The sequence below is a fragment of the Hippocampus guttulatus genome, chromosome 12 (genome assembly GCF_054856545.1).
Source record: "Hippocampus guttulatus isolate MCC_2025c chromosome 12, RoL_Hgut_1.0, whole genome shotgun sequence".
In the NCBI taxonomy this organism is placed as follows: domain Eukaryota; kingdom Metazoa; phylum Chordata; class Actinopteri; order Syngnathiformes; family Syngnathidae; genus Hippocampus; species Hippocampus guttulatus.
This window is the reverse complement of record NC_141272.1, coordinates 14,723,890-14,735,872: the sequence shown is the minus strand read 5'-3', so window position 1 is coordinate 14,735,872 and position 11,983 is coordinate 14,723,890. Positions and strand designations below refer to the sequence as shown.

Below are 11,983 nucleotides of genomic sequence, written 5' to 3'. Positions count from 1 at the left end.
TATTCTAATGTGTTCAGTTGTATGAAAGTGTACATTTGTTTAAAAAAATGGGAGAAAGTTATGTAGCCTCCGGGCTGATACAAACAAATTCATTCACTTGGTAGACACTGAATCGTTGCTTTAGTATGGCATCCGCGGGATTACACCGACATCTAGAGGTCATTTTGCAATCTGCATGCGCACAAAACAACTCGCCCTCGCGCGTCACATGACTCTCCTCTCGCCTCATTGGCTTTCTTCTGTCACATGACTGTCAGAAGCACTGTACCACTGTAAACAGCTTGAAGCTAAATCGCCCTCGTCTGTTGTGACCCAATATCTTTAACGGTCGTGGGAGAAAGTGACTTTAGGTGAAATTTTATGTCACGCGGAGAAACCGACGCTAGTGTGTGGGACTTCAGTGAAAAGACAAGCTTTAGAGCAGGTGCGTCAAATTGTTTTGAATCAACTTTTATGGCTGCGTGTTTGTGATGGCTCAGCAAAACCAACGAATCTGAATGAAAGCAATTGATTCGGATTATTCGGACCTATTTAATCTTACATCTTGTCTTTTTTAATTTTCCTTTTGAAGTAGAACGCGGGAGAATTGATATCTTGTATTTTTTTTAATTTAATGTAAAAGAATTAAATTTGATGTATTAGGTAAGAAAAAAAGTTGAACTGTTTTTAAAAGGTAGTTGTAAAAGTAAAAAGAAAATGAGATGTACATCTAAAAGTAAGAAGTGAACGTAAATAAACTGACATGTAAAAATATAAAAGTAACAACTATTTTTAAAGTACACGTAAAAGAAAAGAAAACTCACTTTTAAATATAATTGTAACAGTAACAATTGTAAAAGCAAAAATATAAATTCTTGAAATGTAAAAATTAAAAAACGCGTCAATGTAAAATAAGGTAAACAATGTAAAAGTAATTTTAGGTACATGTATATTTATGCACAAAAAAAGTGCACAATGTAAAATCAAATTTGTAGTACCTGTAAAAAAATCTAATTGTTAATTAAAAGTGAACGTTGAAAATAAGTCAAATTAAAATTTACCTAATCATAAAAAAAAAACACGTGCTTTGCAGGAGGACTTTTACACACCATGCAAGATAAGTTGCTTAATGCTGCAAGAGAGCGAACTCAGCCAGTAATTAAATGTTATAATTATCATAATACTGTATATTAATTAGAGACATCAGAGTACATGCGCATTGTTCCAGTTAATCACGGCGAAAATATGCAAAAACCTGCAAATGTCTGCACATTTAATGCGATACATGTGATTATTCTGAATGACGACATCAGCTAAAGTCACATTGAAAAGGGGAAGTCTATCGCTCTTTCCCAACTTTTAAACAACAAAAAATACACGTTAAACCTTCTATTCTTTGTTATTACTTGATAATCACTTTCAAACATTAATTATTGTTGATCTTTCTGTTGAACTCAGAAGTGGTATGAAGTGAATAGAGGCCTAGAAGCTTCTGTGTGTGTGTGTGTGTGTGTGTGTGTGTGTGTGTGTGTGTGTGTGTGTGTGTGTGTGCGTGTGCGTGTGCGTGTGAGAGAGAGAGAGATCATGTCATTCTTTGTGCTGTTACATCACGTTTCTCCCACCCCCCTTGTTTAAGTGAAGACTTCTGACATTGTCTAAGGCATCAAAGCAGAGCGACTTCACATGTGAAGATGAAGATTGATGTCTCCTATGAGAAGGTACCATAAGAAATAAGTTATTGTGTTGCAATTGTGATGTGCACAACTTCTGCATGGCATCTCTATTCGTCAGTGAGAAATTTGAGAACATGTTTTGTAATAGTGGGGGGGGGGGAGATAAAAAAATCCTGGAACTGCATGAAAGTGTAATTTCCTAAGCTGCTCACGGGTTTTGTGTTGAAATGCTTTTTGAAACTTTATCCTAGAAATGACCACCGCCACAAGAAAGCCTGACACTCTAGGGCATTTGCACATTATCGAGTTTTTTTTGGTCCTAAAATTGGTTTGGGAAAACATTTGCACTCAATTTTTGGATAATTAAGTTGTGGTAAATACAATAATAACTAACCCTAACCCTAAAATGAATATATTTTCTATCCAGGTAATTAATTAAATTAAGTATAAATAATATAATGGACATTTGAAATCATTATTTCATTATGGAAATGAAAAATGTCAAATTGTACATTTGGTTTGGTTTGGTTTGTTTGTTTATTGAACATAAAACATATATACAGTAATAATTTGACAGAAAATAAGGTAGATAAAAAAAGAAAGAAATCAATCTTCATACAACACAGTTATTATGTTCAAGGGAGTAGGAAGAAGTAAAAAACTTATCTAGTCCTACCCCGTTATGTGATTGTATCTAATAAATCATTTTTATATCAATCAGAAAAGAAAAAAGTAAGAAGAAAGAAGTCTCCATTACATGCATTGCATCTATGAATGATCTGGCCAATCAGTTTTTGAAAAAAAACTAACGTGGCCCTTGAGAATAAAAGTTGGCTGCCTCTGCTATAAATAGTACACCCCCCGACCTCCCCCCGAAAAAAAGGCCTTCTAAGTGGGGTGGTACCTGTACTTTCAAAAGTGAATACAGTATATCTGACTGTCCTAGGGGGAGGACATTAATCCATTGACACTTGCCGAACTGAGCTATCGCGTGAAAATCTTCATCAACGACTAATATTAGGGTTTTGTTTTACAGTTGGATGTCAGGCGCAGGTGGCCGGATTTGGACAACAAATCTCAAACGGTATGTCAACGAATGCCGGTACAAAAGTCGCCTCACAATAACATTTTGGGCCTCTCTACTGACAGACCTCCTGTTGTCTGGTAGCAGTGGCTGCCACCGCCTCTTTGCTCCTCGCCGCCATGGGGCTCTACAACCTGCTAGCACCCGCCGCTTCCACCGCGACGCCGATAATCGGCGGTGATCTGCAACTTGGCTTGGAGTCCTGCTCCGACCCGTGCAAGTAAGAAAACGGCATCAAAATGAATGCTGTTCACATATATGGTTTGAAAAGAGGACTCGAAGGAAATTGGAATCGCAAGAAGTATAGTACAGTGGAACTTCGCTTTAACAGACTCCGATTTAATGAATTTCAGATGTAACAGACAGTTACGGTGCAGTCAAAATGCCCGTTTGTACGGTGGTAACTGGGAAGCCTGAAAATGGCAAAGAAAGCGAGTAAATTCTGGAAAATGCTGCTTTTAAGAAAACTTAAGAAGAAGAAAAAAAAGAGAAATAGATCAACTGTAAGTCTTTCTTTCACTAAAACAGCGACACACCAATAGTGCAGTATGAAAACTTCATGGATTAGTTTGGAATGCTGGAAACTTAACTTGGACCACCAGGCAGTCAGGAGACTAAACTCTCCCTCCATGTTCTGCCCGCACAACACCCCTCCCCCCCTCGCCTACCCCTGCCTCAATCGGTGTCCCTCCCCCAGCATCTGACATCCGATTATTGCACTTAAAACAAGTCACTATGAATATGCAATAATCACAAGTGCCCTTGGTTGTCTGTTGTTGCTATTTGCTCATTCATTTTATTTTTATTGAACATATTTATATATGTATGTCTTATGTAATTTTACGTAAATTTTAGCTGTGTGCGTTCAATGCACTACATGTTTGCACTGTGGTTGAGAGAGGAAAGTAATTTCATCTGTGCTTTATGTTACATACACATAGCGCATATTTGACAATAAAAGCTGACTCGACTTTATTCAACATCTGAGTTTTTCCCTTAAAAAATGAAATTGGTCAACTATGAAAGTGCTGCTTTCAAGAAAACCGGGGAAATCTGAAAATTACCAAAAATATCATTCAAACAATGCAGCTTTCAAGAAAACTGCGACATTTGAAAACTTGGAAAAAAAACAACATAATAGTTAAGCTGTGAAAAATCTGATGTGATCTGACCTCTTTCTCACTTCTTCAGGATCTCCCTCGTGGAGAGCATCCCCGAGGGCGTGCGGTTCAACTCCAGCGACCCGTCTCACGGTTCCACCTACAAAGCATGGCTGCAGCTGATGGCCCAGGCCCGCACAAGTATCGACATTGCCTCCTTCTACTGGACGCTCACCAACCAAGACACGGGCACCCATGAGCCCACCGCAGATCAGGTGTGAACACTTCTTTTCCTGTCCATCCCTCGGTCCACTAATGTCTTCCCGACAGGGCGAGAACGTTCTGAAGAACCTGGCCGAGCTGTCGGACGCCTTGTCAGTCCGCATCGCCGTCAGCGCGCCACAGGGCCGTCAGCCGACCGCAGACCTCAAACGGCTTAATGCTTCAGGTGACTGTCGCATAAAACATAGTGAACATCATTGCAGTCACCCGCTAGTCTCAAGACTGTATTCTGATGAATATTGCATTTGTGGAATATGAATTAAGCAGGAAAATCCACCTGTTTTTTTCATCCATCTCAAAGGGGGGGCCATTTTGCCACTTGCTGTCGACTGAAAATGACATCTCAGTGCCTAAGGGTCAGCTGGCAAACATCCATAACTGAGCCGTGACGGTCTTTACCTAAGCCCTGACTGTCCTGTGATGTCATTTTCAGTCGACAAAATGGCAGGCAGCCTTGGATGGATAAAACCGAGTGGAGTTTTCTGCTTAGCAGTAATTCATATTCCACAAACCCAATTTTAATCAGAATATTCACAATTTAGACCGGTGGGGTCGCATAGGTCATATTATTGTGAAGACAATCTTTGACTTGACTTCCCCTTTAAATGAGCAAAATAATTTGCCGATGATGGCCTGCGTAGTCACATGGATTGAATCTTTGGGCGATTATGTGGGTGGTCAAAGTGAACCACTGTAAAGCTGAAAAAGAAAAGAAAATGTGCTTGTGTGTGTGTGTTAGGGGCCGACATCAGGATGGTAAAGATGAGAGAGCTGACCTCGGGGGTTCTGCACACCAAATTCTGGCTGGTAGACAAGAAACACATTTACATCGGAAGCGCCAACATGGACTGGAGATCCCTCACACAGGTACACGCTTCTTAATTCCAGACGTGCCTCCAAAATGACGCTAGGTGTCAGTATTGCTCTGAAAATGCCTCCTGGCTCAAGGGCGAGTAAATGCGTTTTGTGTCAGTTGAACATTAAACAGTGGTTGACTACTATTCACATTCATATGATAATTTAGAATATTATACTTAACGTTTGACGATGGCAAAACTACATCGCTTCAAATGGGAGGTAAAAATGGATTTTGGAAGTCAAGCAGTCACACAACGGATTGTGGTCTATGTTGGAGATGTTATTTTTCAGGGGGTTTTTTGTTTTTGTTTTTTGCCATATTTAGCTATACAGTGATTCGTTGAAATACAAGTTTGTTTCCTTCCTCAAATGATCTTTTGCTCTTTCCCCAGTGAAATAAAATGTAATGTGTTTTGTTGTCATCAGAAAAATAGCCCTATAGAATAGTGTACTTTCTAAAAACATACACTATTGACATAAGGAAGAGGAAGGTAAACAAATCAAAATAATCAAAATAGGTTTTTGCCACATTTTACTTTAATTCACTCGTCATTGTGCTGCTTGCTCTTTTGGGTGTGTGTACCTTGGTCACCTGGGGGCAGTATAATACAAATATTGTATGCAGTACATGAACTCGGTCACGAGCTACTCTAAGCCGAAATAATATTAATCATTCTCCATAGAGGATGAAAAATATATGAGTATTGCCATATTATCTGTCTACATGTGTTGCACCTCTGTTTGTGTTACCATTAAGCTAGCGAAGACAAAGTTAAGTGATTTTAAATTCAAATTTAAATTTGGGTCACTCATAACTTAAAGCAGCACGGTTTCGGGAAATCAAAATATTAAGAGCATCTTGATGCGTAATCCATGCTGTTGTTTATAAATTGACGCACTCACGGTATGTTTGAATGTGATTGTTAGGTAAAGGAAATGGGCGTGGTCGTGTACAACTGCAGCTGTCTGGCCGCAGACTTGGGAAAGATCTTCGAGGCTTACTGGTTCTTGGGGGAGAGCCAGTCCATCCCGTCACCATGGCCCTCCAGCTTCTCCACCGTCTACAACAAAGAAACGCCACTTCAGCTGACACTTAACAACACTCTCTCCAGCGTCTACTTGACAGTGAGTAACAACACCAAACTAAACTTTGCGTTTGTGTTTGTTGTTGTGTCAACAATTTCCTCTTTATCAGAGTTCCCCTCTGTCCTTCTGCGCCGCCGGCAGGACGTCTGACCTGGAGTCCATCTTAAACGTGATGGAGGACGCCAAGAGTTTCATCTACATCGCCGTCATGAACTACATGCCCGCCTTGGAGTTCTCACAACCCAGAAGGTAAAGCGGGCTGCACTCACACATGCAATCATTCGGTTAGATCGTATTTTTATCATGAAAGAAGCTCTGCGATTGGCCGGCAACCAGTTCAGTGTCCACCGACTACTGCCCGAAGACGGCTGGGATAGGCTCCGGCACGCCCACAACACTTGCGAAGATAAGCGAATGAGAAAATGGATGGATGAATGAATTGAAAAAGCTGGGCTAATTGTAAGCTTTTGTTTCCGACTTCGAACTTGAGAAACCAAGTTGCATTTTTCTGTGTAATCTGCCTGGTGGTGCATCCATTGTGCTGTTTGACAGGTTTAAAAAATAAATAAATAAATAAAACTTAAAAAGACTATTATTTGTGGCAAATATTTTACTACTCTGCCAATATCAGACCATTTGCGGATTTTTGTGCTCTCAAAATGGGGCAATTTTTTCCCCCCAAAGAATGTAATGAAAATCAAAAACACTGGTACAGTAATTGACATTGTATATATTGAACGTCCCTGCAGGTACTGGGCAGACATTGACACCCAGCTGCGTCGGGTGGCCTACGAGAAGCACGTGCAAGTGCGCCTGCTGATCAGCTGCTGGTCTAATACACCGCCCGCCATGTTCTCCTTCCTGAAATCGCTGGCGTCACTCTATGACCCAAAGACCAAGCTGGATATCCAGGTGGTGAGTAAGATGGCTTGTTTGTGGTAAGTAGGCAGGATTTTTGTCACAAGATCAGGATAGCCACTTCGTCTCTGTCGTCAACAGCGACTCTTCGTGGTTCCCTCCAGTGCCCAGCAGAAGCAGATCCCCTTCGCCAGGGTGAACCACAACAAGTACATGGTGACAGACCAGGTTGCTTACATCGGTAAGGCATGATAGCTTTTGTGAGCCAACTGAGTAAAGGACTGATGTTGGGAAAATTGCTGAGTGACCTGAAAGTGACCCCAGGTTGGGTCAGATGAAGTGTGGGTCACTGGTCCACTAGTCCCCACTGCTCGCGAACCGCTACGAGCAAATGTAGAAAAGAAATCCCAGTTCTTTTGATCCAGATTTGTACCCAATTTTGAGGAAAATGCCATGATACCATACAAATAGAGAGCAAGGCCAAATGAACATTTTCATAATAAATAAATAAATCATATGTGGCCATCGTATTCCACTCCAGTCCTGTAGGTGGCAGTCATGCAAAAAAAGTGACAAGCAAAAGCCCCACCACACACACACCACAACTCCCTCTCGTGGATCTCTGAGATCACTGCACCACTGGGTCCAAACACAAGTGGACTGCAAAAAGCAAAAGAAAAAGAAGTCTAGCTTGGCACAGAGAAATAAAAGAACATTAGGGCAGAAAAAAATCCCAGACATTCATCAACATTAAAAGTTTTCTATCTTTTCTATCCTTGTCATACTTCCTGAGAATCAGCTCGTTTTGGATTCCCTGACTCATAATTAAGGAAACTATCAAAATTTTTTTTTTTTTTTTGTAAGTTAGAATGAAATAAATGCTAAGTTGCTTGTGTTTCTTCAGGTACATCCAACTGGTCGGGTGACTACTTTGTGAACACTGCAGGGTCTGCCATAGTGGTCAACCAGACGGCATCCTCGTCCCTGGAGCCCAGCGTTCAATCACAGCTGAGGAATGTTTTTGAGAGAGATTGGAACTCCGGCTACAGTGTACCCCTCACGCAGCACACCGACATCAAAGATGTCTGTTAGTCCGCACGTTACAAACTAGTGCAGGTACTTTTTTGAAGAGCCCATACCTCAGAGGTGGAGGAACATTTTCAACACTAGGAAAGCGGCTTTCGACGATCCTTTTTACGAACATTTTAAAGATTTGACTCAACACTGTGATGTCACCATTAAGACATCCTCCATCATAGCTCATCTCAGGGAGAAGCTCGAGATGTTTTTTTTTGGTTTTCTTGAGTTTGGTGTGTGGATGTAAATGCACGAGATCACGAATTAAAATAATTGAAAGGAACTGAGTGAGGGTTTGCTTCCAATTGACTTGATTCATTGTTGATTTTTGTCGGCAGAGTCGCTGTTGTCATGGCCTCTGTCAAATGAAGCATAAAGGAGCAGCAGAAAAACGACTCTTAATGAACTTGGTCTCCCAATCGATACACTTCAAATATTTTAGATGACTTTAATCGGATTTAGGTGCAGGATTTAATGTCCCCGGGGAGTGCTCTGCAAGCTCGCATGAAGGATTCAGGACAGTGCTGAGTAAGATCCAACGCAAGGGGACCTCCTTTTGCAAGGTACATTTATGTTGAACTTCAACTTGTCTTGGTTCAAGCAGAACAAAGACCAGGCAAAAATGTGTAAAGTTCTCAACTTTAATAGACAGAAAGCAGCATTGTATTTTGACAGTGAACTCAACTCACTTGACAGCAAGCAGCAGTTGGGCAGAAAAAGAGGCTTCAAGCTGTTTAATGTGTTGAAGTTTACTGTCAAACTAAACCTAAATCAAAAAGAATTACGTGTTGCCTAGTTAAAACATAACTTTGCCTTAATGTTTGCCAGCTTAAATAGGCTAACAAATAGCATTAAAGTTGGAGCGCTATAACCCCTTTCGTAGTGGCTATGTGAACACTAACGGTGGAGCAATACATGTAGACAGATAATATAACTATTATGTATTCTCATTTTCCAAGATTACTTACTGGCGCTTCCTGTGGAGCTGTGACTGTCTCCGTGTTTATCGGTATGTCTGTCTTATACTGACCCCCGGTGGGCAAGGCACGCACAGCAGAAGGGGCAGCACAAAGACCATTGATCTGAAGCAAAAAAAAAAACGTGTCACACGGTTTCATTCTTTACTTTCTGTTTCAGTCTACCTTTACTGTATACTTTTATAAAGCGCTGTATTACAGAGTGCTGTTTTGTTGGGTTTTTGTAGGGAGTTGGAATGAATTAAGGGCATTTCCTTTCATTTCAATGGGGAAAGTTGATTTGAGATGCGAGTGTTTTGAGTGACGAGCATGGTCATGGAATAAATTGAATTCCTTCGCATCTGTTCTGAGTCTCGCTTGCACACTACGCCAAACAATGACTACTACTGAAGCTTCAAAAGTCTCCGGCTCTTCTTCTTGCTCATAACTACCCTCCATCTCCTGCAGTGGTGCTCAGTGTTGTATGTTGTGGCACAACTTGGTACTACACCCAAGGCACACAACTCTCAATTCAGACTTGCCCATATACCGTGAGAAAACAAAAAATAGTCACGACGAGATAGTGGTGCAAACCAAGGGTAATAATGTGTTGGAAATGTTCTTTTCTTCTTCCCTCAAACTATGGCTTTTTCACCCCCATGGAACCAGGAAGCACAGTTCTAGAATGACGTGCTCCATGTTTCTGTGCAAACTTTCTGCCTCACTACTTGTTGTCCAAACCAGACTGGACATATTTCAGCCTCAGGTCTTCTCTGGGCAACAATGAAGAATAATGTGTTGATTAAAAAGGTGTTCTGATGCCTCAGTAATCAACACGCTGAGCTTTGTGCTCCATGCTGGGGGTCAGTCTGCCATCCAGCATGCAGCCCCCACTAAGCCCACCAACAACAGCCTGTGCTAAAGCCTCCAAAGGTAACAACAATGAGAGCTTTGCAGCGACACGGAGCAAATTGCTGACTGTCCGCAACTGCTAATGCACGCCTATTCTGTGCTGTCTGTAGACACACAGACACACACACGCACACACACACACAAACACACGCAGTGGTTGAGGATGCAAAGTTGGGTACTGGATTGGACCCCCTCCCATCTTTTCCATCCCCCGGTGTAAGCCACACTGAGAGCGTCGCTGGTCTGCCGGCCCCAAAGCGTCGAAGCCACCCCGGGATCGCCTCCACCTCGAGAGCCCCGAGTGCAGGCTGCTGTGTTGGTGTGCTCCAGTGGCGTCCTCCTCCAGACCATGTGTGAGTGTCTCCGTGGAATATTCCGAGTCACCTGGATACCTTCCTCTGATGCAGGTCAGGATGAATAACTTGTGGACTGGATCGGCAATAAGAACCAAAGTTTGAGAACCACCAAAGACATCAAATTGTCACCGGGGTGATAGCATTGTGCTTGATGCATTGTGTGTCACGCAAGCTAAAATGTAAAATGTGAAATCAGCTAATTGAGATCTTCAATGGTGATTGTTTTCTATTCACTATGAATCCATCTTTCCACTTATTAGTTTGCCGTGTACTAGAGAAAGAAACTTTTCTGAAATCTGTTGAATTTCAGGAACAAGCTGTGGCCATGTTTGCAGAATAGTGTTAGCTTGCAATGTGATACATTGTTATGAGGTCATGTAACATTGCAAGTTTTGGAGCCTATGAATGATGACTTTCAAATCCTGATTCCAAAATGTTAGACAGTTAGACATCCATTTGTTGGAAGGGTATTTTGGCTTTATGGCTCCTCCAGATTCTTGGTTGCAAGATGTCACTACACAGCTCAGTGGCGTTAATCCTCGATCTGAACAACACTACGAAAACCAAAACCCAACAACATCACTCCAGCAGTACCAATGCCTGAACTCCATCCAAGTCCAGATACCCCCACTGTATGGCTGAATAAATGGAAATCCAGACATTGTGGATCAAAGTCCATGTTTGCTGACACCATTGTGGCAGCTGACCCATCCCAACACAATCCTGATACCAGACAAACACAAAGCCAGCAACATCCAAATACTATCCTGATATATTATGCAATTCTTGGATTTATCTTATCATAAAACATTTAGACCAAATCCTCACACTATACCAATTAAATCCCAACTTGATCTCCATAAAATCTCCAAAATACACTGGCAAAATCTCAGTCATCCCACAAAATGTTTTCATTCAAATAAGATTCTAAAACAAGTCACAGATCATCCCGCCCAAAAATCTCCTCAACCTCCTGACACCATCCAAAGACTACACTCAGACATTATTCCATTCCTGAATGTATCCCCTGATGATCAATAAAAGGATTAATGATCATAAAACATCCAGACAAAATTGTAAGACCACACTGAGACCATCTCCGCAACATTCCAACTACATCCCATCAAAATCTCAACATCATGTCTATGGCATCCTAACACTACAACAAACAACACTATCTCCAAAACATTGCCACAACATCCCAACATCATCCCCATAGCATCTGAGCTAGTTCCTCACGCTATACAGATTCCATCTCGACAACACCAAATCTTCACGACATCCTGAATACATCGCAAGGCTATCACCATAAAATCTCTAGAACATGCTGACAAGATGCCCGCCCATTCCATCCCCGCGAAATCTCCCCAAATCCTGACAAAATCAAGCAATCAACATGTCCACCATATCCAAATGCCCCGACAGCATTCGCACATAATGGAACTCTATTCCAACGGCAAACAAAAAACATGCCAATCATATCCTGACCGCAACAGCACCTCAACAAATGCCAACAGCATTCTGAAAACATCCCAATGCCTACCGAACAAAATTTTACCAGCATCTTAACCACCATTGCCACATCTCAATATCGCCTAGACTACATCACAACAACATCCCGAGAACATTGCAGTACCGGTAAGAACTTCAGTCTGATGCTGGATTTGATTCGCAGCCTCTGGATCGACCACAAATGTATCATGTTTCAGGGAACGGCACGTGTCTTGTTTTGTCATCAATCCACCTCATAACAATGCAGGAA

At 41.6% G+C, this 11,983-nt stretch overlaps 1 protein-coding gene across 3 annotated transcripts; it reads left to right on the top strand.

Moving 5' to 3' along the window:
• The first annotated feature begins 257 nt into the window (after positions 1 to 257).
• On the top strand, positions 258 to 8,280 carry pld3 (phospholipase D family member 3). 3 transcript variants are annotated; one of them, XM_086126154.1, is made up of 12 exons: positions 258 to 424; positions 1,640 to 1,697; positions 2,689 to 2,736; positions 2,802 to 2,956; positions 3,928 to 4,111; positions 4,167 to 4,284; positions 4,858 to 4,985; positions 5,904 to 6,101; positions 6,172 to 6,311; positions 6,812 to 6,977; positions 7,062 to 7,161; positions 7,825 to 8,280. In XM_086126154.1, the coding sequence occupies exons 2-12, from the start codon at positions 1,671 to 1,673 to the stop codon at positions 8,010 to 8,012; spliced, it is 1,452 nt and encodes a 483-aa protein (XP_085982280.1). In that variant the 5' UTR covers positions 258 to 424; positions 1,640 to 1,670; the 3' UTR covers positions 8,013 to 8,280. The 3 variants fall into 3 exon arrangements, with proteins under 3 accessions (XP_085982280.1, XP_085982282.1, XP_085982283.1); XM_086126156.1 differs by having other exon boundaries at positions 264 to 424; positions 1,621 to 1,697; XM_086126157.1 differs by having other exon boundaries at positions 265 to 424; positions 1,616 to 1,697.
• Positions 8,281 to 11,983: the final 3,703 nt, after the last annotated feature.

Coding starts and splice junctions, on each gene's coding strand:
- pld3 (XM_086126154.1), top strand. CDS start 1,671: ATGAAGATTGATGTCTCCTATGAGAAG. Junction 6,978..7,061: donor CCAAGCTGGATATCCAGGTG/GTGAGTAAGATG, acceptor TGTCGTCAACAG/CGACTCTTCGTGGTTCCCTC. Junction 7,162..7,824: donor AGACCAGGTTGCTTACATCG/GTAAGGCATGAT, acceptor GTGTTTCTTCAG/GTACATCCAACTGGTCGGGT.